Raw genomic sequence first — 22331 nt, 5'->3', positions numbered from 1 at the left:
GATGGTGAGACATCCGCGCCTCTGCGGAGAACTACAACTCCCACAACCCCCCGCGGCGGCAAGTGCGCCTGCGCGCCCGGCAATGGGGTGCTGATTGGCCGTTGGCGCTGCCGCCATTTCGCGCCTTGGCTCAGAGCCCTGAGCGGCGCGGCGGAGGCTCCGCCCCCCCCGCCCGCTGCTGCGAGAAAGACGAGCGGCAGGTCGGGGCGGCCTTTCCCGCCGCCGCGCCGCTCGCCGTGAGAGCGGCAGCCTTGGAGCCCAGGCCACGAGCACCTAGCGGCGCCCCGCCGCCATCCAATCAGCGCCTCCAGCGCGCCGGACTGACAGCCCGCTCCACCAATCAGCGGCGGCGCGCGGGCTTAGCCAATCGCTGGGAGGGGGCGGGCGGCAGGGCGGGTCACGTGGGGTGCGATCAGCCAATCAGCGCGGCGGGACGCGGGGTCGCCCCGGCTCCCGCCAAGTACGAGCGGGACGGGCCGGGCGGGACCGGGAGAGGCGGCGGGACGGGCCGGGACGGGGCCGAGGGGACTGCACGGACCGGGACGGGCCGTGTGGGCTTCGGCCGCCGCCGCCGCCCGGGGAGCCGCGGGGGCCGCGCCGCCCGCGGGCACAGGTGAGGGCCGCGGCTGGGGCCGCGCGCGGGGCTTCCGGCGGCCGTTGAGGTGCGCGGGGTAACAAAGGAGGCGCCGGGGATGGGCCCGCCCCGCGGTTCGGTTGGGGGGGGTCGCACATCGGTTCGGAGTGCGTGGGAGGTTAAAGCTTGTCTCATCACACGCCCTGCCATGGGCAGGGACACCTTCCACCAGCCCAGGGTGCTCCAACCTGGCCTTGGACACTTCCAGGGATGGGGCAGCCACAGCTTCCCTGGGCAACCTGTGCCAGGGCCTCCCCACCCTCCCAATATCCCAATATCCCATCTAAACTTCTCTTTCACTTTGAAGCCATTCCCTGTGTCCTGTCCCTCCATCCCTCATCCCAAGTCCCTCTCCAGCTCTTCTGGAGCCCCTTTAGGCCCTGGAAGGAGCTCTCAGGTCTCCTTGGAACCTTCCCTTCTCCAGCCTGGCCTTGGACACTTCAAGGGATGGGGCAACCACAGCGTCTCTGGGAAATCCATCAAGTCCCTCCCTGCCCTCACAGGGAGGAATTTTCCCTTCCTATCCCACCCGGGGGCTCCTGGGGATGTTCCTGCCCTCCGTCCGAGGGGGGTGACATCAGCATCCCTTTGTGCCCCCTCACAGCCCCTGGGGCAGCTGTTGGGCTGTCATGTCCCTGGGAACACCCCACAAGTGCTGATTTATTGTGTTTTCTCTCCCAGCCATGGAGTGCAGGGACAAAGGGGCTGTTCCTCCTCGGAAGCTCGTGCAAGGTAAGGGAGTGTCTGTCACCTGATTTTGTGAAATACATCATAGAATCACAGAATCACAGAATCACAGAACCAGCTGGGTTGGAAGGGACCTCTGAGATCATCAATCCAAGCCTTGATCCAGCCCCGCTGTGGTTCCCAGCCCATGGCACTGATGCCACATCCAGTCTCTTCTTATAAACCTCCAGGGATGGAGAATCCACCCCTTCCCTGGGCAGCCCATTCCAATGGCTGAGCACCCTCTCTGCAAAGAAATTCTCCCTGATCTCCAACCTAAACCTCCCCTGGCACAGCTTCAGACCCAGCCCTCTTGTCTTGCTGATGGTTGCCTGGGAAAAGAGACCAACCCCCCCTGGCTCCCCCCTCCTGTCAGGGAGTTACAGAGAGTGAGGAGGTCTCCCCTGAGCCTCCTCTTCTCCAGGCTGAACAGCCCCAGCTCCCTCAGCCTCTCCTCACAGCACTTGTGCTCCAGTCCCTTCCCCAGCCTCGTTGCTCTCCTCTGGACCTGCTCCAGCCCCTCAATGTCCTTCCTGAGCTGAGGGCCCAGAACTGGACACAGCACTCCAGGGGTGGCCTCACCAGTGCTCAGTCCAGGGGCAGAATCACTTCCTTGGCCCTGTTGGCCACCCTGTTCCTGAGCCAGGCCAGGATCCATTGGCCTTCTTGTCCCCCTGGGCACACTCTGGCTCCTGTTCAGCTCCCTGTCCATCCCCACTCCCAGCTCCCTTCCTGCCTGGCTGCTCTCCAGCCCCTCTGTCCCAGCCTGGAGCTGCCGGGGGTTGTTGTGGCCAAAGGGCAGGACCCGGCCCTTGGCCTGCTTGAACCTCATCCCCTTGGAATCAGCCCATGGATCCAACCTCTCCAGGTCCCTCTGCAGAGCCCTCCTGCCTTCCAGCTGATGGACACTCCCCCCCCAGCTTGGTGTCATCTGCAAATTTGGTCATGATGGACTCAATCCCCTCATCCAGATCATCAATAAAGATATTAAACAAAACTGGGCCCAGCACTGATCCCTGGGGGACACCACAAGTGACCAGATCCCAGCTGGATGCAGCTCCATCCCCACCACTCTCTGGGTCCAGCCCTCCAGCCAGTTCCTAACCCAGCACAGAGTGCCCCTGTCCAAGCCATGGCTGCAGCTTTTTCAGGAATGTGCTGTGGGAGATGGTGTCAAAGGCCTTGCTGAAGTCCAGGTAGACCCATCCACAGCCTTCTCCTCATACATTGAGGGTTGTTCTAAACCTTGGCTGTTCTAAAACCCTCCCCCAAGTGGCTGATCTCAAACCTTTTGCTTCAGAATTAATAAAAGAAGTTGACATTTGATCCCCTGCTCCGTGTGACGTGACCAAATAACCCCCTGTTGTTGTTGTTGTTGTTGCTGTTGTTGCTGTTGCAGCTCGGCTGCCCTTCAAGCGCCTCAATCCGGTGCCAAAGGAAAAATATGAGGTGGATTCCGAGGTCAAGAAAGTCAAGAGCTCCCCCAGTGCTTTTGATCCCAGCAAAGATCCCGCCCTGGACAACGTGGAGAACGACTGCCAGCTGGGCTCCGACGGGAACTTCCCCCCAAAACTCGTCAATGGCAAAGGTCCCTTAGACCACTTCATCCAGAAAAACCCCGCAGGTGACACGAGTGACCCTGGGCTCGGCCCTGAGCTGCCCAAGGGCTCTGCCCACGGACTCAGTGATGGCACAGCCCGGGATTTGGACTCTGGAGCTGCTTCACCCCCAGCTCGTGGCACGACAGGGCAAGAGGTGACCCAGCTGAGCTGCCCCAGCCTCCCTCCGGGCTGCCAGCCGGCGGATTCCAGGGAGACCGGCACACCCCGCGGGGAGGAAGGGCTGGCAGGGCTGGGCTGCAAGGACCTGGCGGGCACCAAGGGCAGCCAGAGCGAACTGAAGGCCGTGCTCTTTGAGGGGAAGGTGCCCGTGGTGCTCCTGGAGGACATCATGGCCGGGAAGGGCCCCCAGGGGGCTTCTCCGGGTGGAAGCGCCACGTCGGGGAACGACACCCTGGAATCCTCTCCCGAGGGGGACTCGGGACTCACCAACTCCTCGCTGAGCTCCGGGAGCTCCCCCGAGGTGCAGCTGGGGGCAGAATCCAAGAGGAACACGAGTCCTTTGGCTGCCTCCACCCCCCTCAGGAAGGTGGGTCTGCCCCAGTTTGGGGTTTTTAAAGCTGCCCACACGGTTGGTTTTTAGGGCAGGGGGTGCTCAGGACGCTCTGGAGGAGCGTAGGGAAGGTGGTGATTCCCTGGTTCTGTGGTTTGCTCCCAGCTCCATTTACTGCCCTTTGGAATCGTCCTCGGAAAATCCTGAAGGATTTTTGCCTGGCCTGGTGGATTTATACCCTGGGATTGTGACTTTTAACCCTCCCACAGTTACATTTTGTGTTCCCTTTAATTATTTCAGCACCCCACCCTGAGGGGACTTGGCCTTTTGGGGACAGTTTTGCCCCTCAGGTTCTGTTTTCCAGCCTCCCTGAAGCTGCTGGAATTCCTGGGAGGATCTTCCCCCCAGTAAAATCAGTGCAGAAGATGCTTTTCCACCTTGGAATTCCTGCAGCTGGCACAGGTTTGCCCAGAGAAGCTGTGGCTGCCCCATCCCTGGGAGTGTCCAAGGCTTGGAGCAACTTGGGATAGCAGAAAGGTGGGATCCAACTCCAGAGGGGATGGAGCTGGATCACCTCTGAGGTCATTCCAACCCAAAGAATCCCGGGATTCTCTGGGATCAACCCCCAGTGAGGTGGTTTATTGTCATTTAGTGCCAGTTTAACGGCTCTGCTTCAACAAGAGACCCTCAAAACACCCCAATTTGGGAGGGAACATCCACAGGGAAACTTCCAAGGACGACAGTGTGGAGACATCCCCCAGGATTTAAGGGCAAACTGAGGGAAAACCCTCCCAGGATGAGTTGGGGCATGGAACTCCCAAAATGATGGATTTTTTTCCCCCAAAATGATCAATTTTTCCCCCAAAATGATCGATTTTTTTCCCCCAAAAGGATTGATTTTTTTCCCCCAAGTGATTGACTTTTTTCCCCCAAAATCATCAATTTTCCCCCCAAAATGATTGATTTTTTCCCTCAAAGTGATGGATTTTTTCCCCCAAAATGGTATCTTTTCCCCCAAAAATGATTGATATTTTTCCCCAAAAAATGATTGATATTTTTCCCCCAAAATGATCAATTTCCCCCAAATGATTGATTTTTTTCCCCCAAAATGATTGATTTCTTCCCCCAAAATAATTGATTTCTTCCCCCCAAATAATTGATTTTTTTCCCCAAAATGATTGATTTTTTCCCCCCAAATGATTGATTTTTCTCCCCAAATAATTGATTTTTCCCCCTAAAAGATTATTTCCCCCCAAATGATCGATTTTTCCCCCCCAAATGATCGATTACAAAAAGAAACAGCCTTAAAATACAGATAATAATCCTTTTATTCGTGAAATTATATCTAAATATAAAAATGTGAGGGGTAGGATTCAAAAAAAAAAGTCCCAAACTCGAGTTTTAAAGTGATTTTCCCGTAATTATTAATCTCCACAATTAATTATGGAATCTTAATTATTAATTTCTGGCTCAGAGCAGCTCCTGTGTTTGCTTTGCAGGGGATGTTCCCTTGGGAAAAGGTGCTTTTGGAGCTGAGGGGGTTTGGGAATGAGGGGGATTTAATGGGAATAAAGACCCTGAAGTGGAAATCCAGGATATTCCTGGGAATTCTGAGGGCACTGGGAATAACCTGCAGGGATGTTGTTGCTCCAGTTCAGTCAATGCTCTTTTTTTGGGAAGGGAGGGAATGTTGGATCTGCCCTAAAATTTGATTTTGTGCTTTTCCAGGTGCCTCAGAAATTGCACAGGAGCTCTGCAGAGAAGGAGAAGCTGAGGCTGCAAAGGGTAAGGGAGGAGTTTTCCCCTCACACCCAAACCCTTTTCCTGCTTTTCCTCCCCCTCATGGATACGGAGGGACCTTAATCCGGGAATTTAATGGATTTTGCTCTTCCCAAAGCAAGGGATGGGAGACCTGCCCTGCACTTGGGGCACTTTGGGGAGTGATTAATTAACTAAATATTGCTGATTGCTCCCCAAATTCCCACCCTGAGAGGGCCAAAGTTGACAGGGAGAAGGGAAATCTTGGATTTTTTTATATTTCCTGCCTTTTCCTCACCCTTCCCCCCCCCAAAAAAGCGGGATATGTAGCTTATTATTTTTCTTGAATTCTTTGATTTCTTAGTCTCAAATTTTTTAATTGATTATTCCCAAATTCTTTGATTTCTCAGTCTCAAATTCTTTGATTTCTCAGTCTCAAATTCTTTGATTTCTCAGTCTCAAATTCTTTGATTTCTCAGTCTCAAATTCTTTGATTTCTCAGTCTCAAATTCTTTGATTTCTCAGTCTCAAATTCTTTATTATTCTTTGGTTTCTTAGTCTCAAATTCTTTAATTGATTAGTCTCAAATTGTTTGATTTCTCAGTCTCAAATTCTTCGATTTCTTAGTCTCAAATTCTTTATCATTCTTTAATTTCTTAGTCTCAAATTCTTTATTATTCTTTAATTTAGTATTCTCAAATTCTTTATCATTCTTTAATTTAGTATTCTCAAACTCTTTATCATTCTTTAATTTAGTATTCTCAAATTCTTTATCATTCTTTAATTTAGTATTCTCAAATTCTTCATAATTCTTTAATTTAGTATGCTCAAATTCTTTATTATTCTTTAATTTAGTATTTTCAAATTCTTTATCATTCTTTAATTTAGTATTCTCAAATTCTTCATAATTCTTTAATTTAGTATGCTCAAATTCTTTATTATTCTTTAATTTAGTATTTTCAAATTCTTTATTATTCTTTAATTTAGTATGCTTAAATTCTTTATTATTTAATTGAGTATTCTAAAATTCTTTATTGTTCTTTAATTGAGTATTCTGGGATTCTTTGGTTTTCTGGGATTCTTTAGTTTTCTGGGATTCTCTAATTTATTTAATTAATTTAATTATATGTATTTAATTCAATTTGTTTTTCTCAAATTCTTTGATCTGTTTTTCTTTGGTTTCCTCAGATTCTTTGATTTATTTTTCTCAGATTTTTTCTTCTTCTCAAATTCTTATTTGATGTAATTAATTTATTAAAATTTATTTAGTTTTATTTACTTAATTTATTTTTTTCTTGAATTCTTTGGGGTTTTTTTCTCAAATTCTTTGATTTTTTTCAAATTCTTTGGGTTTTTTTTCTTGAATTCTTTGATTTTCCTCAAATTCTTTGATTTTCTTCAAATTCTTTGATTTTTCTCAAATTCTTTGATTTATTTTTCTCGAATTTGGTGATGACACCAAAGCTCAGCACGTGAGGGAATTCCAAGGAAAACATTTTTGGAAACAGCCTGACATCATCATCACCTGTTAAATTAAAAAACCCAGTAATTATTTCTTAATTCCCATCTCATTTTCCATAATGAAGGTGACTCAATGCAAAGGATGCTCAGGGGGGGAAAAAAAATGGAAACACGTCTTTTTATTAGAGGAAAAGAATAATTAAAGCCTTCAGAGAGGCAGGACAAGGAAGCTCAGCTGGTTTGTACCTGAGACAACAGGCAGATGTGGTTGTGATCCCACCTGGAATAACTGGGAATGATCCCAGTTTGGAATATTGGTGGTGCTGCAGGTCAAGCATTGAGTGGGTGCCATTTGCTCTGGGATGAAATGCTGATTTTAATGAAGGTTTTGATCCTTTAATTAAGGTTTTTTTGAAGGTTTCTGTGCCCAAAAACCCTACAATTCCCTGAATATCCTGATTTTTTTTCCCCAGGATCAGGAGAGAGCAGACAAGCTCCAGAAGCTCCAGGCAGAGAGGGAAGAAAAGGGGAGGCTGAAGGAAGAGGCAAAAGCTGCAAAAGAACGAGCCAAGGAGGAGGCAAAGAAGAGGAAAGAGGAGGAGAAGGAGCTGAAGGAGAAGGAAAGGAGGGAAAAGAAAGAAAAAGAGGAGAAGGAGAAAGCGGAGAAGCTGAGGGTGAAGGAGGAGAAGCGCAAGGAGAGGCAGGAAGCGTTGGAGTGAGTGCTCAGGGGGGGATTTCCAGCCCCACATTCCCGGACCAGGCCCTTCCAGCGGCCAGGCAGTGCCGTGGGATGGGTTGGGAATGTTGGAAGGGCTCTGTCCTGGCTGGGCTGAGCTGGGAAATGGCTCCCAAAATGAGCTGTGGGCCTTCCCCTCATGACCTGCCCGGCCTGGACTTGTCCCTATTTGTCCAGGAAGCTGCTTTGTCCCTCAGCAGTGCCATGGGATGGGTTGGGAATGCTGGAAAGGCTCTGCCCTGGCCCAGCAGAACCTTCTGCTCCTGGGCTGAGCTGGGAGCTGGCTCCCAAAATGAGTGTGGGCCTTCCCCTCATATCCTGGACTGTTCCCTGGGTGCCCTGTTTGTCCAGGAAGCTGCTTTGTCCCTCAGCAGTGCCATGGGATGGGTTGGGAATGTTGGAAGGGCTTTGTCCTGGCCCAGCAGAACCTTCTGCTCCTGGGCTGAGCCGGGAGCTGGCTCCCAAAACGAGCTGTGGGGCTTCTTCCCCTCATGACCTGCCCAGCCTGGACTGTTCCCTGGGTGCCCTGTTTGTCCAGGGAGCTGCTTTGTCCCTCAGCAGTGCTGTGGGATGGGTTGGGAATGTTGGAAGGGCTTTGTCCTGGTCTTCTGCTTCCAGGCTAAGCTGGGAGCTGGCTCCCAAAATGAGCTGTGGGCCTTCCCCTCATGACCTGCCCAGCCTGGACTGTTCCCTGGGTGCCCTGTTTGTCCAGGAAGCTGCTTTGTCCCTCAGCAGTGCCGTGGGATGGGTTGGGAATGTTGGAAGGGCTCTGTCCTGGCCAGGCTGAGCTGGGATGGGAGCTGGCTCCCAAAATGAGCTGTGAGCCTTCCCCTCATAGCCTGGACTTTTCCCTCAGTGCCCTGTTTGTCCAGGAAGCTGCTTTGTCCCTCAGCAGTGCCATGGGATGGGTTGGGAATGTTGGAAGGGCTCTGTCCTGGCTGGGCTGAGCTGGGAAATGGCTCCCAAAATGAGCTGTGGGGCTTCTTCCCCTCATGACCTGCCCGGCCTGGACTTTTCCCTATTTGTCCAGGAAGCTGCTTTGTCCCTCAGCAGTGCCATGGGATGGGTTGGGAATGTTGGAAGGGCTTTGTCCTGACCCAGCAGAACCTTCTGCTCCTGGGCTGAGCTGGGAGCTGGCTCCCAAAATGAGCTGTGGGGCTTCTTCCCCTCATGACCTGCCCAGCCTGGACTGTTCCCTGGGTGCCCTGTTTGTCCAGGAACCTTTGTCCCTCAGCAGTGCCGTGGGATGGGTTGGGAATGTTGGAAGGGCTCCGTCCTGGCCCAGCAGAACCTTCTGAGCTGGGAAATGGCTCCCAAAACGAGCTGTGGGGCTTCTTCCCCTCATGACCTGCCTGGCCTGGACTGTTCCCTCAGTGCCCTGTTTGTCCAGGAAGCTGCTTTGTCCCTCGAATTTCCCGGTGCTGGGGTTCACTCCGGGGCTAAAATGGGTCAATATTTGCTCCAGGAGGAATGAGGAAAGTCTTGGCTGAGCCCAGGCCTTGCCTGGAGTGGGGGATTATCTTCCCCTCGCTTGGCAGGACGGGCTGTGGGACAAACCAACCCTTCATGCCTCGTGCCAGTTCAAATTTAACTTTATATTCAAGGGCAAAACTCGAGGAGAAGAGGAAGAAAGAAGAGGAGAAACGGTTGAGAGAGGAGGAAAAGGTAAATATGTGTCCTCTGGCTTGTCTTTGAGTTCTTTTCCTGTGGTGAAATGATGGGGGAGGGATCCCTGGCAGCTTCCCAGCAGGATCCTGGGCTTTTCCAGGTGGAGTTGGGATATGGAGCAGCTCCCTGTGGGATTCAGCCTGTCCCCTCTGACCTGCTGGTGCTGCTCCACCTGGATTTTTTACCTGTTCCTTCCATCCCTGTTGGTTTTTTCCAAGTCTTTGCTTTCTGTGTGTTTTCCCTCTGAGCCCTCAAGGGAAAAAAAACCCACCCAAAGAATTTGAGAAAAATAAATTAAATGAATTTAATTTAATTTATTTAAATTATTTAATTAAATTAATTAATTTATTTAATTTATTTAATGACATTAAATAAGAACTCTGGAAAAAGAGTTCGAGAAAAATCGAAGAATTTGAGAAAGCAAAAAGATTTGAGAAAAATAAAGCAAAGAATTTGAGAAAAATAAAGCAAAGCTCACCTTGAATTAGAAACCTCTGTCCTCTTTTGATGTCTCTAATTTGCATTTTTGGTTCTGATTTCAGCGGATTAATGCCCAGAAAGCAGAAATCACGAGGTTCTTCCAGAAACCAAAGACTCCACAAGCCCCCAAGGTGAGGGATTTGCTGTTCCTGGGGGGGTGTTTGGTCTCTCTTTAGTTGTTTCTGACAAACACCCCGATTTCCTTCTTGTCTCAGAGCTTCTCAGGTGCACAAAACATTCATTTCCCTTCATTTCCTTGTTTCCAAGTGTAAAGGATTTTAAGGAAAAGGCCAGAGCAGAGACTCAGGAGGAGTTTGGAGTTAACTTTCATTAATTTCCTGGTTTGAAAGTGCAAAGGATTTTAAGGAAAAGGCCAGAGCAGAGACTGCAGGAAGAGTTTGGAGTTAACTTTCCTTAATTTCCTCATTTCAAAGTGCAAAGGATTTTAGGAATAAGGCCAGAGCAGAGACTGCAGGAGAAGTCAGGGGTTAACTTTAATTTCCTTGTTTCAGAGTGTAAAGGATTTTAAGGAAAAGGCTGGAGCAGAGACTGCAGGAAGAATTTGGAGTTAACTTTCCTTAATTTCCTCATTTCAAAGTGCAAAGGATTTTAAGGAAAAGGCCAGAGGAGAAACTCCAGGAGAAGTTTGGAGTTAACTTTCCTTAATATCCTCGTTTTAGAGTGTAAGGGATTTTAGGAAAAAGGCCAGAGCAGAGATTCCAGGAAAAGTTTGGCGTTAACTTTAATTTCCTTGTTTCAGAGTGCAAAGGATTTTAAGGAAAAGGCCAGAGCAGAGATTCCAGGAAAAGTTTAGAGTTAACTTTCCTTAATTTCCTCATTTCAGAGTGCAAAGGATTTTAGGAATAAGGCCAGAGCAGAGATTCCAGGAAAAGTTTGGAGTTCACTTTCAAAAGAGGAAATTAAAGTTTAAAGGATTTTAAGGAAAAGGCCAGAGCAGAGACTCCAGGAGGAGTTTGGAGTTAATGTTCCTTAATTTCCTCATTTTAGAATGTAAAGGATTGTAGGAAAAAGGCCAGAGCAGAGACTCCAGGAGGAGTTTGGAGTTAACTTTCATTAATTTCCTGGTTTGGAAGTGCAAAGGATTTTAGGAAAAGGCCAGAGGAGAGACTGCAGGAGAAGTTTGGGGTTAACTTTCCTTAATTTCCTTGTTTCAGAGTGTAAAGGATTTTAAGGAAAAGGCCAGAACAGAGACTCCAGGAGAAGTTTGGGGTTAACTTTAATTTTCTCTTTTGAAAGTGCAAAGGATTTTAAGGGAAAGGCCAGAGCAGAGACTCCAGGAGGAGTTTGGAGTCAGTTTAATAAAAACCTCAGCTGTGTCTTCTCCATGGAGAAACTCCCAATTCTCCATAAAGACTGGAATCTTAGGAAGGGCTTAACCTAAATCCCCACTTAACCCCCACCTCCTCCAGGTGGGAGCTGCACTTCCAACCCTTGCCATCCCTCCCTTGCCATTCCAGATCCTCGCTGGCTCCTGTGGGAAGTTTGCTCCCTTTGAGATCAGGGAGAACATGGTTTTGGCTCCCCTCAGCCGCGTCCCTCCGGATCCCGACTCCTTGGAGCAGCTGGATAAGCTCCTTCCCGCCCAAAACGGGGAAGTTTCTTTCCTGAGGGACCTAAAATGTCGGAAACCACGAAAATCTGGCCCCACTTGGGTCAGGAACGACACGGTGAACAGGTGAGTTTTGGGAAGCTTTCCTTCCCTTTTTATTCCAGGATGGGTTGAAGGTGGGAATTAATGTGGGAAAGGTGGAGTTTTCCTTGGAAATCTTCGTTTTCTGTGAGGATTTTCCCCCCCCTGAGGGCGTGGATTTGTGTTATTCCATGTGGAAGGTGTGGAGGGGTCGGGATGAACGTCCTGGAGGGAAAGGCTGAGGTAAATTGGGATGTTTTTGAGGTGTAAAAAAGGTGAGTTAATTTAGATGAAACAAAACCTGCTTTTTGGGGTTTTTTTAGGGTAATTTAGAGAAGAAAAATAAGCCTCGATGAGGGAAAGTCTGGGAACTCAGAGAAGGGAAAACTTGAGCTAATCTGTGGGGGAAAGGGAATATTTTGGGAGTAAAATCTGAGCTAATCTGTAGGGGACAGAATGAACATTTTTGGGATAAAACAGAGGTAACAAGGGAGGGGATTTTCGGTGGTAAAATCTGAGTTATTCTGTGGGGGAAAGTGAATATTTTGGGGGTAAAATCTGAGGTCACATATAAAGGACAGAATGAACTGTTTGGGGATAAGGCAGAGGTAACCAGGGAGGGGTTTTTTTGGTGGTGAAATCTAGGGAATCATGAATATTTGGGGGGTAAAATCTGAGTTATTCTGTGGGAGAAAGTGAATATTTTGGTGGTAAAATCTGAACTAATTTGTAGAGGACAGAATGAACATTTTTGGGGGTAAGATAGAAGTAACCAGGGAGGGTTTTTTGGGGGGTAAAATCTAGGGAATCATGAATATTTTGGGGGTAAACTCTGAGTTATTCTGTGGGGGAAAGGGAATATTTTGGGGGTAAAATCTGAGCTAATTTTTAGGGGACAGAATGAACGTTTTTGGGATAAGACAGAGGGAACCAGGGAGGGTTTTTTTGGGGGTAAAATCTAGGGAATCCTGAATATTTTGGGGGTGAAATCTGAGCTACTCTGTAGGGGACAGAATGAACATTTTTGGGATAAGGCAGAGGTAACCATGGAGAGGTTTTTTGGGGGTAAAATCTAGGGAATCCTGAATATTTTGGGGGTAAAATCTGAGTTAATCTGTAGGGGACAGGCTGATCCTTATGAAGTAAAAATGGAGGTAAGGAGTAGGTGACATTTTGGGTGTAAAACTGAGGAAAATCCTTCCCTGTGGGAAATCTCGTGCCCTCATGGGATAGTTTATCCAGGGAATCCACTGAGCTGGTGATAAGGGGGGAAAGTGGGTTGGCTGGAATTCCTGTAGGAGAACCGGGAGAGCCTCTGGATCCCGGAGTGGTTTGGCTTGGAAGGGACCTTAAAGGCACGGGATAAACTCTGGGTGGGATCGAGGGCGTTCAGGAGCAGGAAGGGGTGTTCTGTGGGGCCACAGGAGCAGGAGAGGGGTGTTCTGTGGGGCCACAGGAGCAGGAGAGGGGTGTTCTGTGGGGCCACAGGAGCAGGAGAGGGGTGTTCTGTGGGGCCACAGGAGCAGGAGAGGGGTGTTCTGTGGGGCCACAGGAGCAGGAGAGGGGTGTTCTGTGGGGCCACAGGAGCAGGAAGGGGTGTTCTGTGGGGCCACAGGAGCAGGAAGGGGTGTTCTGTGGGGCCACAGGAGCAGGAAGGGGGTGTTCTGTGGGGCCACAGGAGCAGGAAGGGGTGTTCTGTGGGGCCACAGGAGCAGGAAGGGGTGTTCTGTGGGGCCACAGGAGCAGGAAGGGGGTGTTCTGTGGGGCCACAGGAGCAGGAAGGGGTGTTCTGTGGGGCCACAGGAGCAGGAGGGGGGTGTTCTGTGGGGCCACAGGAGCAGGAGAGGGGTGTTCTGTGGGGCCACAGGAGCAGGAGAGGGGTGTTCTGTGGGGCCACAGGAGCAGGAAGGGGTGTTCTGTGGGGCCACAGGAGCAGGAAGGGGTGTTCTGTGGGGCCACTGGAGCCACCTCCCCTCCGTCCCCGTGTCCCCAGCGACGTGGTGGTGGTGGACAACTGCCAGAGGGACGGCGTTCCCGAGAGGGAGAAGTTTGGGAGGATGAAGCTGCTGCAGTTCAGCGAGAACCACCGGCCTGCCTACTGGGGCACCTGGAACAAGAGCACCACCCTCATCCGGGCCCGGAATCCCTGGGCCAAGGACACTGTAAGCACCTTCTCTGGGCTCTTCTCCGCCGTTCCTGAGGGGTTGGAGCCCCTGGACAGGGTTTGGTGCCGTGCCTTTGAGTTATTCACAGGGAACATGTTGGAATTTCCTGCAGAAACTGCTGGATTATGAGGTGGATAGCGATGAGGAATGGGAAGAGGAGGAGCCTGGAGAAAGTCTCTCCCACAGTGAAGAGGTGAGGGAAGAAAAATTAAATTTGGGAGCCAACTGGGAGAGGGGAAAAAACCATTTGGGAACTCGTGGGTGCAATCCCTCATGGATTTATTTTCAGGATGATGAAGAGGAGGGAGAGGATGAAGATGAGGACGATGGGTTTTTTGTACCCCATGGGTACCTATCTGAAGATGAAGGTGTGACAGAAGTAAGTGAACTCTGGGTGCCCTTGGCTTTCCTGCCCTGTTCCCAAGTGAGGAAACGTCAGTGTTGTTTGATGTCAATATTTGGCAGGGAGGGGCTGGGACTCCCTGGGGCCTGCACGGGTCAGGAGCAGCTTTGTGGGGCTCAGGGGACACGACCCAAAGCTCCTGTTGTTCCCTGCAGTGTGGGTGTGATGGCTCTTTTCTCTCCCCTGGCTTCAGGAGTGTGACCCAGAGAACCAGAAGGTCCGTCAGAAGCTGAAGGCCAAGGAGTGGGATGAGCTCATTGCCAAGGGGAAGAGGTTCCACGTCCTCCAGCCTGTGAAAATAGGCTGTGTGTGGGAAGGGGCAGAGCGGGACAGCAGCGCTAACCCCGACCTCAAGGTTCTCCAGCAGTTCACAGCCTGTGTCCTGGACCCCCCTGTGGCAGAGGAAGAGCAGCAGATCCAGAAATGTAGCAAAAAAAGAGCCAGAGATCAGCAAAGTAAGACCTGAAGGGCTCAGGGGTTGTGCTTTTACACACTGCTGTGCTCTGCTCTGGGGAGAGCAGGGGGTGTTATGGAGTGTTACACTCAGAAGGGCCTGTTCCTGACCAGTCTGAAGTCCAGGGAATCTCTGGGAGCTCTTGGAAAGGAGTTTTCTGGGTGTTCATTCAGCTGGGGTGGCCTCAGTTACGCTCTCCAAAAACTCATGCCCTGGACAATCCAGGCAACAAAGCCAGCAAGGCTTGAGCAGGCTCAGATTTAGGATGGGCAGTAGAGCCAACAAGACCTGAGCAGGCTCAGATTGAGGATGGGCTTGAGCCCAGGGCCCTGTTGATTGTTTGGAGGGAGAGGGTTTGGTCTGGGTGTTGGGTTTCAGTCCTGAGCTTCTCCTGCACCTGATGAACACCAGGGTGGGAATAACTCACAGAAGGGCTCAGGAGAGGTGAAGGTTCCATCTGGGGGGAGATTTTCCTACATCAAATTTAGCTCTTGTTACAATCATGGAATTCCAGAATGGTTTGGGTTGGAAGGGACCTTTAAATCATCCTGTTCCACCCCCTGCCATGGGCAGGGACACCTCCCACTATCCCAGGGTGCTCCAGCCTGGCCTTGGACACTTCCAGGGATCCAGGGGCAGCCACAGCTTCTCTGGGAATTCCATCCTAGCCTCTCCCCACCCTCACAGCCAGGAATGGCTTCCCAATATCCCACCTAAATCTCCACTTTTTCACTTTGAAGCCATTCCCTGTGTCCTGTCCCTCCATCCCTTGTCCCCAGTCCCTCTCCAGCTCTCCTGGACCCCTTCAGGCCCTGGAAGGGGCTCCAAGGTCTCCCTGGAGCCTTCCCTTCTCCAGCCTGGCCTTGAGCAGCCACATCTCCTCTGGGCAATCCTATCCTCAAAATTAATCCCCAACCTATTTCTTTCCCCTCCAAAAACCATCCCAATGGGTTTTTTTACCCCAGTCAGGCTTTCCCTGACCTTTTAACCACACACCTCTGCCCATCCTTTCTCCTCCCCAGTCCTGGGCCACCTCCTGCCGCTGCTGCACGGCAACGTCCACGGGAGCAAGGTGATCATCCAGGAATTCCAGGAGTGCTGCCGGCAGGGACTGTTCCACGGCGTCACCGAGGGCACCAAGGGGAGCCCCCCCCGGCCCCAGAGCCCCCCGGGGGGGGAGGACATTGGGGTGCCCTCCAAGGCCAGGCTAAAGAGGATCATCTCGGAGAGCTCCGTGTACGAGAAGAGGCCCGAGCACAGGATGTGCTGGTACGTGCACGGGGACGTGCTCAGGAGCTTCCAGCAGGAGCAGCTGCCCGTGCCCTGCCAGTGGAACTACGTCACCCAGGTGCCCTCCTCCTCCTCCTCCTCCTCCTCCTCTTCCTCCTGTGGGATTCCCGCCGGGAAGGAGGAGGGTGGCCCTGCGCCGGGCGCGGCCGTCCCGCAGAGCACCCCCGTGCCCGCCAAGAGGAGGGGCCTGGGCAGCATGAACATCACCAGGTTCATGAAGAGACCACGGGAGGCCGGGCAGGTGAGTCCTGCAGGGGTGAGGGGGGGGCAGGGGGGGCATGGGCAGGGTCTGCATTCCCAGTGAGGGGTGTCAGGGTGTTCATGGTCAGGGTGTTCATTCCCAGTGAGGGATGTCAGGGTGTTCATGGTCAGGGTGTTCATTCCTAGTGAGGGATGGTCAGGGTGTTCATGGTCAGGGTGTTCATTCCTAGTGAGGGATGGTCAGGGTGTTCATGGTCAGGGTCTTCATTCCCAGTGAGGGATGGGCAGGGGGGTCATGTTCAGGGTATTCATTCCCAGTGAGGGATGTCAGGGTGTTCATGGTCAGGGTGTTCTTCCCCAGTTAGGGATGTTCAGGGTGTTCATTCCCAGTTAGGGATGGTCAGGGTGTTCATGGTCAGGGTGTTCATGTTCAGGGTGTTCATTCCCAGTGAGGGGTGGGCAGGGGGGTCATCCCCACTTAGGGATGGTCAGTGTGTTCCTCCCCACTTAGGGATGTTCAGGGTGTTCATTCCCACCAAGGGATGTTCAGGGTGTTCATTTTCAGGGTGTTCATTCTCGGTGTTCAGGGTGTTCATTCCCACCAAGGGATGTTCAGGGTGTTCATTTTCAGGGTGTTCATTCTCGGTGTTCAGGGTGTTCATTCCCACTGAGGGATGTTCAGGGTGTTTGTTCCCAGTTAGGGATGTTCAGGATGTTCATGGTCAGGGTGTTCCTTCCCAGTGAGGGATGTCAGGGTGTTCATGTTCAGGGTGTTCATGTTCAGGGTGTTCATGTTCAGGGTGTTCATGTTCAGGGTGTTCATTCCCAGTGAGGGATGATCAGGGTGTTCCCCCCCTGAGGGATGGTCAAGGTGGTCATCCCAGTGAGGGGTGGTCAGGGGGGTCATCCTAGTGAGGGATGTTCAGGGTGTTTATCCCCCCTGAGGGACGTTCAGGGTGTTCATGGTCAGGGTGTTCATCCCCCCTGAGGGATGGTCAGGGTGTTCATTCCCAATGTTCAGGGTGTTCCTCCCCAGTGAGGAACATTCAGGGTGTTCCTTCCTTGTGAGGGATGTTCAGGGTGTTCATGTTCAGGGTGTTCATTCTCAGTGAGGGATGTTCAGGATGTTCATGTTCAAGGTGTTCGTGTTCAGAGTATTCATTCCTTCTGAGGGATGTTCAGGGTGTTCCTTCCCTGTGAGGGATGTTCAGGGTGTTCATTCCCAATGTTCAGGGTGTTCCTTCCCTGTGAGGGATGGTCAGGGTGTTCATTCCCAATGTTCAGGGTGTTCATTCCCAATGTTCAGGGTGTTCCTTCCCTGTGAGGGACATTTGGGGTGTTCATTCCCAGTGTTCAGGGTGTTCATTCCCAATGTTCAGGGTGTTCACTCCCTGTGAGGGATGTTCATGGTGTTCATTCCCAGTGTTCAGGGTGTTCATTCCCAGTGTTCAGGCTGTTCCTCCTCAGCTGGGAATGGCTCTGGCTGTATTTACACCCAGCTCCAAACATGGTCCTTCCCCCCAGAAACCCCTTTGGTGGGTTCAGGAGTGAAACCAGAGCACCAGAGAGACGAGTTCCCTTTGTGTGGGACTCCCTGTCCCACTGGAAACGTCCCTCTCCTGCTGCTCCTCCCTTCTCTGCTCCCTGGCACTGGTTGCATCCAGGCTGGAATATTTGGAATGTCTGCCTGGCCTTGCTTTTCCAGCTGGGAGTGATTTGTGGCAGGTTTTTGTGTGCCAGAGGCACAGCCCGGGCTGGGCACTGGTTAAATGTGCTCCCAACTCCAGCCTGTGGAGTGTCCAGCTCATCCCAACACACAGAAAGCTGGAATTGCAGGAGCTGGGTTAAAAATCCAATAATTCCAGAGGGACAGAAGGAGCTGGAATTGCAGGAGCTGGGTTAAAAATCCAATAATTCCAGAGGGACAGAAGGAGCTGGAATTGCAGGAGCTGGGTTAAAAATCCAATGATTCAGAGGGACAGAAGGAGCTGGAATTGCTGGTGGTGCTGCTGGGGAGCTTTGCTGTGGTTTTCCTGTTGGTGCTTCTCAGGGTGACCACAGGTGGTGTTGGAGCTCAATCATCCCAAGGGATGGCTGAGGAATGTGGTCATGGAGTCGTGGAACAACAACCCAAACCATTCCAATAGGGAAGGGACACCTCCCACTATCCCAGGGTGCTCCAACCTGGCCTTGGACATTTCCAGGGATGGGGCAGCCACAGCTTCTCTGGGAAAACCTGTGCCAGGGCCTGCCCACCCTCACAGCCAGGAATTCCTGCCCAATATCCCATCTAAATTTCCCCTCTTTCACTTTGAAGCCATTCCCTGTGTCCTGTCCCTCCATCCCTCATCCCAAATCCCTCTCCAGCTCTCCTGGAGCCCCTTTAGGCCCTGGAAGGGGTTTAAGCTCTCCCTGGAGCCTTCCCTTCTCCAGCCTGGCCTTGGACACTCCCAGGGCTGGGGCAGCCACAGCTTCCCTGGGAATTCCATCCCAGCCCCTCCCCACCCTCCCAGGCAGGAATTCCTTCCCAATATCCCACCTACCCCTGCCCTCTGGCAGTTGGAAGCCATTCCCTGCTGTCCTGGCCCTCCAGGCCCTTGGAATCAGTCCCTCTCCAGCTCCATTTATTCCTCCTGTCCCGTGCACCAGGTCAGGGAAGAATCCAGGAATAGTTTGGGTTGGGAGGGACCTTCAGGCTCATCTCCTTCCACCCCCTGCCTTGGACCACAGAGGAGGCTTTGGATGCTTTTGATGCTTTTCCTTCCCAATCTATTCTTGGCTTTTTTTTTTTTTTTTTGGCTTTTCCACTGCAAAAGCTCAATGTTCAGGTACTGATGGAGATCAGAGACTTGTGAGAAGCTGTTCAGCCCCCAAACTCCATCTGCTTGGTGTTTTTTTTCTTGTTGTTTTTTTTTTTTTTTATTCTGCTGCACTAAATAAAGGCAGGGAGATAAAAGTCTCTGCTTGGCACCCACTGGAAATTCAGCAAAACAAAGCCTTGGAGGAGAATTACATCACCAGCCTGAAGGTTTCAAAGCTCCTCCAAGCTGTGCTGCCGAGGTGCAAAGGTGTCACAGTCCCAAAAAGCCTTTCAGGATGCCCAGCTCAGCCCTGCTGTGGGATTAAGAGCCCAAATCCTACCTGTTGGAAGCTTAGGGAGAGCCTGGGGGAGGGCACAGCTCCAGATTCCCTCCCCTGGCACTGCCCCCAGGCTCAGAGCAGGACTTGTGTAAGTCAAGGTGAGAGAGAGGAGAAGTGGGGGTTGGAGTGGGCAGTGAAAGGTGTAAACTGGGAATTCCTGGCCTTGGAACAGCCTGTTGGGGATGGGGAGCAGGGTTTTCATTCCCCAGTTCCAGCTGAAGGGTAAAAAATAATTAAAAAAAAAGCCCTCCCACAGCTGGGCAGCTTCAGTTTGTGCCACTCCTTGTGGGGGGGTTTCTCCCCTCAAAATAAGGGAGTTTTTGGGGCTTTTTTTCCATGCAGAAAAAACCTGGGCAGGGAAGGAAGAATCTCACCCTGGATAAAAGCTGATTGACAAAGAGGAGGAGCCAGGGGGAGGTCACAAAATGTCGTTTTCCACCTTCAGGAGGAAGAAAAAAAACACCCAAAAGTGGGGGGAAAAGGAGGCTCTGGGGGGACCTTCTCCCTCCCTGACAGGAGGGGGGAGCCAGGGTGGGCTCTGCTCCCAGGGGACAAGGGACAGGACAAGGGGAAATGGCCTCAAGGGGAGGTTTAGGTTGGATATTAGGGAATATTTCTCCATGGACATGGATTTTCAAGGCCTGGGAGTCCCATCCCTGCAGGGATTTACCAGCCCTGTGGATGTGGCTCTTGGGGACGTGGTTGGACTCGAGGATCTTGGAGATCTTTTCCAACCTAAAGGATTCTGTGATTGTACAAAAATAACTGGGGGGGGGGGAGATTTCCCTTCCCAAAATCCAACAAAACCCAGAGTCAGATCCCCCCTGAGGCTCAGGGGGGGAGATTTCCCTTCCCAAAATCCAACAAAACCCAGAGTCAGATCCCCCCTGAGGCTCGGGGGGGGAGATTTCCCTTCCCAAAATCCAACAAAACCCAGAGTCAGATCCCCCCTGAGGCTCCAGCCAACCCTGCTCTGCGGGGGCTGCTCAGCTCCTTGTGCAAGAGGGGAAAAATCCTGGAGCAGGAGCTCTTGGCACAGTTCCCACCCTTTGTGCCACTGCAGGTGAGGCCTTTTGGCCCCAGTCAGTGCCTGGGAATTGCTGATTTGTTTTTTGTAGTTTTGTTTTTCCCTCCAAACGTGCCCCCCACCCCGTGCCCCGTGTCCCCCTCCCCGTGCTGTCACACACCTGCTGCCTGTCCTCCCCCTCCAGGCTGAAGCTGTGGAGATGGATGGATTCCAGGCAGACACTGAGGAGGATGAGGAAGATGATGACTGCATGATTGTGGATGTACAGCCGGCAAAAGGTGGGGATGTGAAGGGACAGCAGTGCCTTGGCTGAGCAGGGACTGAGTGTGCAGCTCAATGGGGGGGTTCTGCCCCTTTTTCACCACCCCTTGAGCTTTTCTCTCTCTCCATCTTTCATTCCAAACACTTCTCTGCTTGTTATCCTTTTTTTTCTGGATGCTTCTTTGCTATTTCTGGTCTTCTCTAACCTGCTCCTGCCTTTTCTTTCCCTCCTCCTCCTCCTCCTCCTCCCTCCGACTGCCTAAATAGCACAAAACACTTGTGACTGGCACTCGGCTGCCAGCATTACCTGTTTGTTTCTGGGAGGAGAAAAGTGAACATGAAGGCTTTGCACCAGCACATCCACTCATTACTGGGGAATGTTGCTGCTCCCCGGGGTGCTCAGAGCCTTTCCAAGGTGTGGGTTGTGAGGAAACAACGAGGTTGTGCTGAAGGAACAACAGCCAAGCTCAGATCTGCTGCCCTGCCCCTCACATCCCAGCAGTTTTTGGTTATCTGTGTCCCAGTTATCCCTTGGAAAAACGGGCTTCAAAGCCCCAGTGGTGCAGTGGATCCGTGCAGGGGGTGGGACGAGGATGTGGAGCAGCTCCTTTGATCTCGGGGAGGTTTTGAGTCGACACCGGGCACGTGACGGGGCTGCAGAACCTCGGAGCTCCTTCCCTGCTGCTCTCCCACAAGAGCTCCTTCCCTGCTGCTCTCCCACAAGAGCTCCTTCCCTGCTGCTCTCCCACAAGAGCTCCTTCCCTGCTGCTCTCCCAGCAGAGCTCTCCCAGCACCCCTGAGTTCAGCCCAGCAGGGTTTGTGGCGGGCTCTGCACGTGAATTCCGTAGGGTCCGACCCACCCCGGGCAGATCCAGGCCCTCCCTTCTCTCTGGAGCTGCTGCTCCATCCTCTCACCTTCCCCCAAAAAAAGCCACTCTGGGACTGCCTGCCAAGCAGCCTGGCTTTAATCTCTAAGCTGCTTTTGCCTGATTACCAGGCTCTGAGAGATGAAACCCTGGCCTCGGGTTTGTCACCCCTTGTTCTGGGGGTGCCACTCAGCACCTTCCCTCCCTCAGGCTCTGGGGACACAAAATGCAGCTGGGTTTGTTCAGCTCAAGGCACTGAAAAGATTAGGAAAATCCCTTCTTTTTTTTTTATGGTTGGAGTGATTTTATTATTTATTATTTTATTCTGGATTGGTGATATTAAATCTGAAATAAATAAATATTAAATTTCAAACCGGTTTTGAAAGGAAGGGCAAGAAGGGGACTCACAACAGACCCGGGAAGCTGAGACAAAACAGGGAGGGGACAAATTCTGCTGGATTCACGAGGATATTTAACAACAAACCCCAACATGTTTTGTCCTTTGCAGACTCTCCAGCTTCAGAATGCAGTGGTACAAGAGCTGCTCACCAGGACACCAGCAGGGTCAGCCCACCTAATACAATTTGAGACTTAAAACCACCTACTAACTCCTCTGTATGTATGTAGAATGGATTAGAAAACTTAAAAAACCCTGTGTATCTTCGCCCAAGATACTTGAAAGTATTCCACATTTCTTGTAAAGAGAAGACAGCACTTTGTTCTGCTTCAGCCCAGATGGAAGCTTAAATTTTTATATTTTTTTTTTTTTTTAGCTCTAGCTTTTTTTAGCTTGGTTCTTTTTTTAAAAAAAACAAACAAACAAACAACAAACTGCATATTAATCTGTCCTTAATAAAGCATTATTGAAATTTTGATACTTCTTTGTAATGGAAGGTGTATCTTAAATTATCTCTGAAAGTAGCTGAGGGATTTTTGGGATAAGCTTATTGTGATGCCACTGGGGGAATGATGACTGTTCATAATGTTGTACAGCGTGGCCTTGGGTATAAATGATGTACAATTATATATGAATTTATGCTCTTGTACCATCCTGTTTGTGGTTTTACTTGCAGCACATTTGGGAAGAGGGGGGGGGGAAAAAAGCATCTTGTTGCTTTTATTTTGGAATTAATTACAGATTATCAGTCCCTGTTTACATCAGAGCTCGTCTCTGGCCCACAGAAAAACATGAAGATTGAGGTATAAAGGACTAAACTGGCATCAGACTTGATGGGAGAGGGAACAAACTTTAGTTTTGTGTGATTTGTGGGTCGTTCATTAGTCCCTGGAAAGGTTG

At 51.0% G+C, this 22331-nt stretch overlaps 1 protein-coding gene across 1 annotated transcript; it reads left to right on the top strand.

Moving 5' to 3' along the window:
- Nucleotides 1-423: 423 nt before the first annotated feature.
- On the top strand, nucleotides 424-21796 carry CHAF1A (chromatin assembly factor 1 subunit A). Its single transcript, XM_051810468.1, has 15 exons — nucleotides 424-613; nucleotides 1316-1366; nucleotides 2760-3508; nucleotides 5201-5257; nucleotides 7165-7406; nucleotides 9032-9092; nucleotides 9638-9706; nucleotides 11054-11271; nucleotides 13220-13388; nucleotides 13504-13584; nucleotides 13681-13770; nucleotides 13988-14249; nucleotides 15271-15779; nucleotides 20092-20185; nucleotides 21543-21796. The coding sequence occupies exons 2-15, from the start codon at nucleotides 1318-1320 to the stop codon at nucleotides 21620-21622; spliced, it is 2730 nt and encodes a 909-aa protein (XP_051666428.1). The 5' UTR covers nucleotides 424-613; nucleotides 1316-1317; the 3' UTR covers nucleotides 21623-21796.
- The last annotated feature ends 535 nt before the right edge of the window (nucleotides 21797-22331 follow it).

This window comes from Manacus candei, unplaced genomic scaffold (assembly GCF_025592945.1).
Source record: "Manacus candei isolate 608988 ecotype Guabito, Panama unplaced genomic scaffold, ASM2559294v1 h1tg000078l, whole genome shotgun sequence".
Taxonomy (NCBI): domain Eukaryota; kingdom Metazoa; phylum Chordata; class Aves; order Passeriformes; family Pipridae; genus Manacus; species Manacus candei.
The sequence above is the reverse complement of the archived record's forward strand: the minus strand, read 5'-3'. Positions and strand labels throughout refer to the sequence as shown.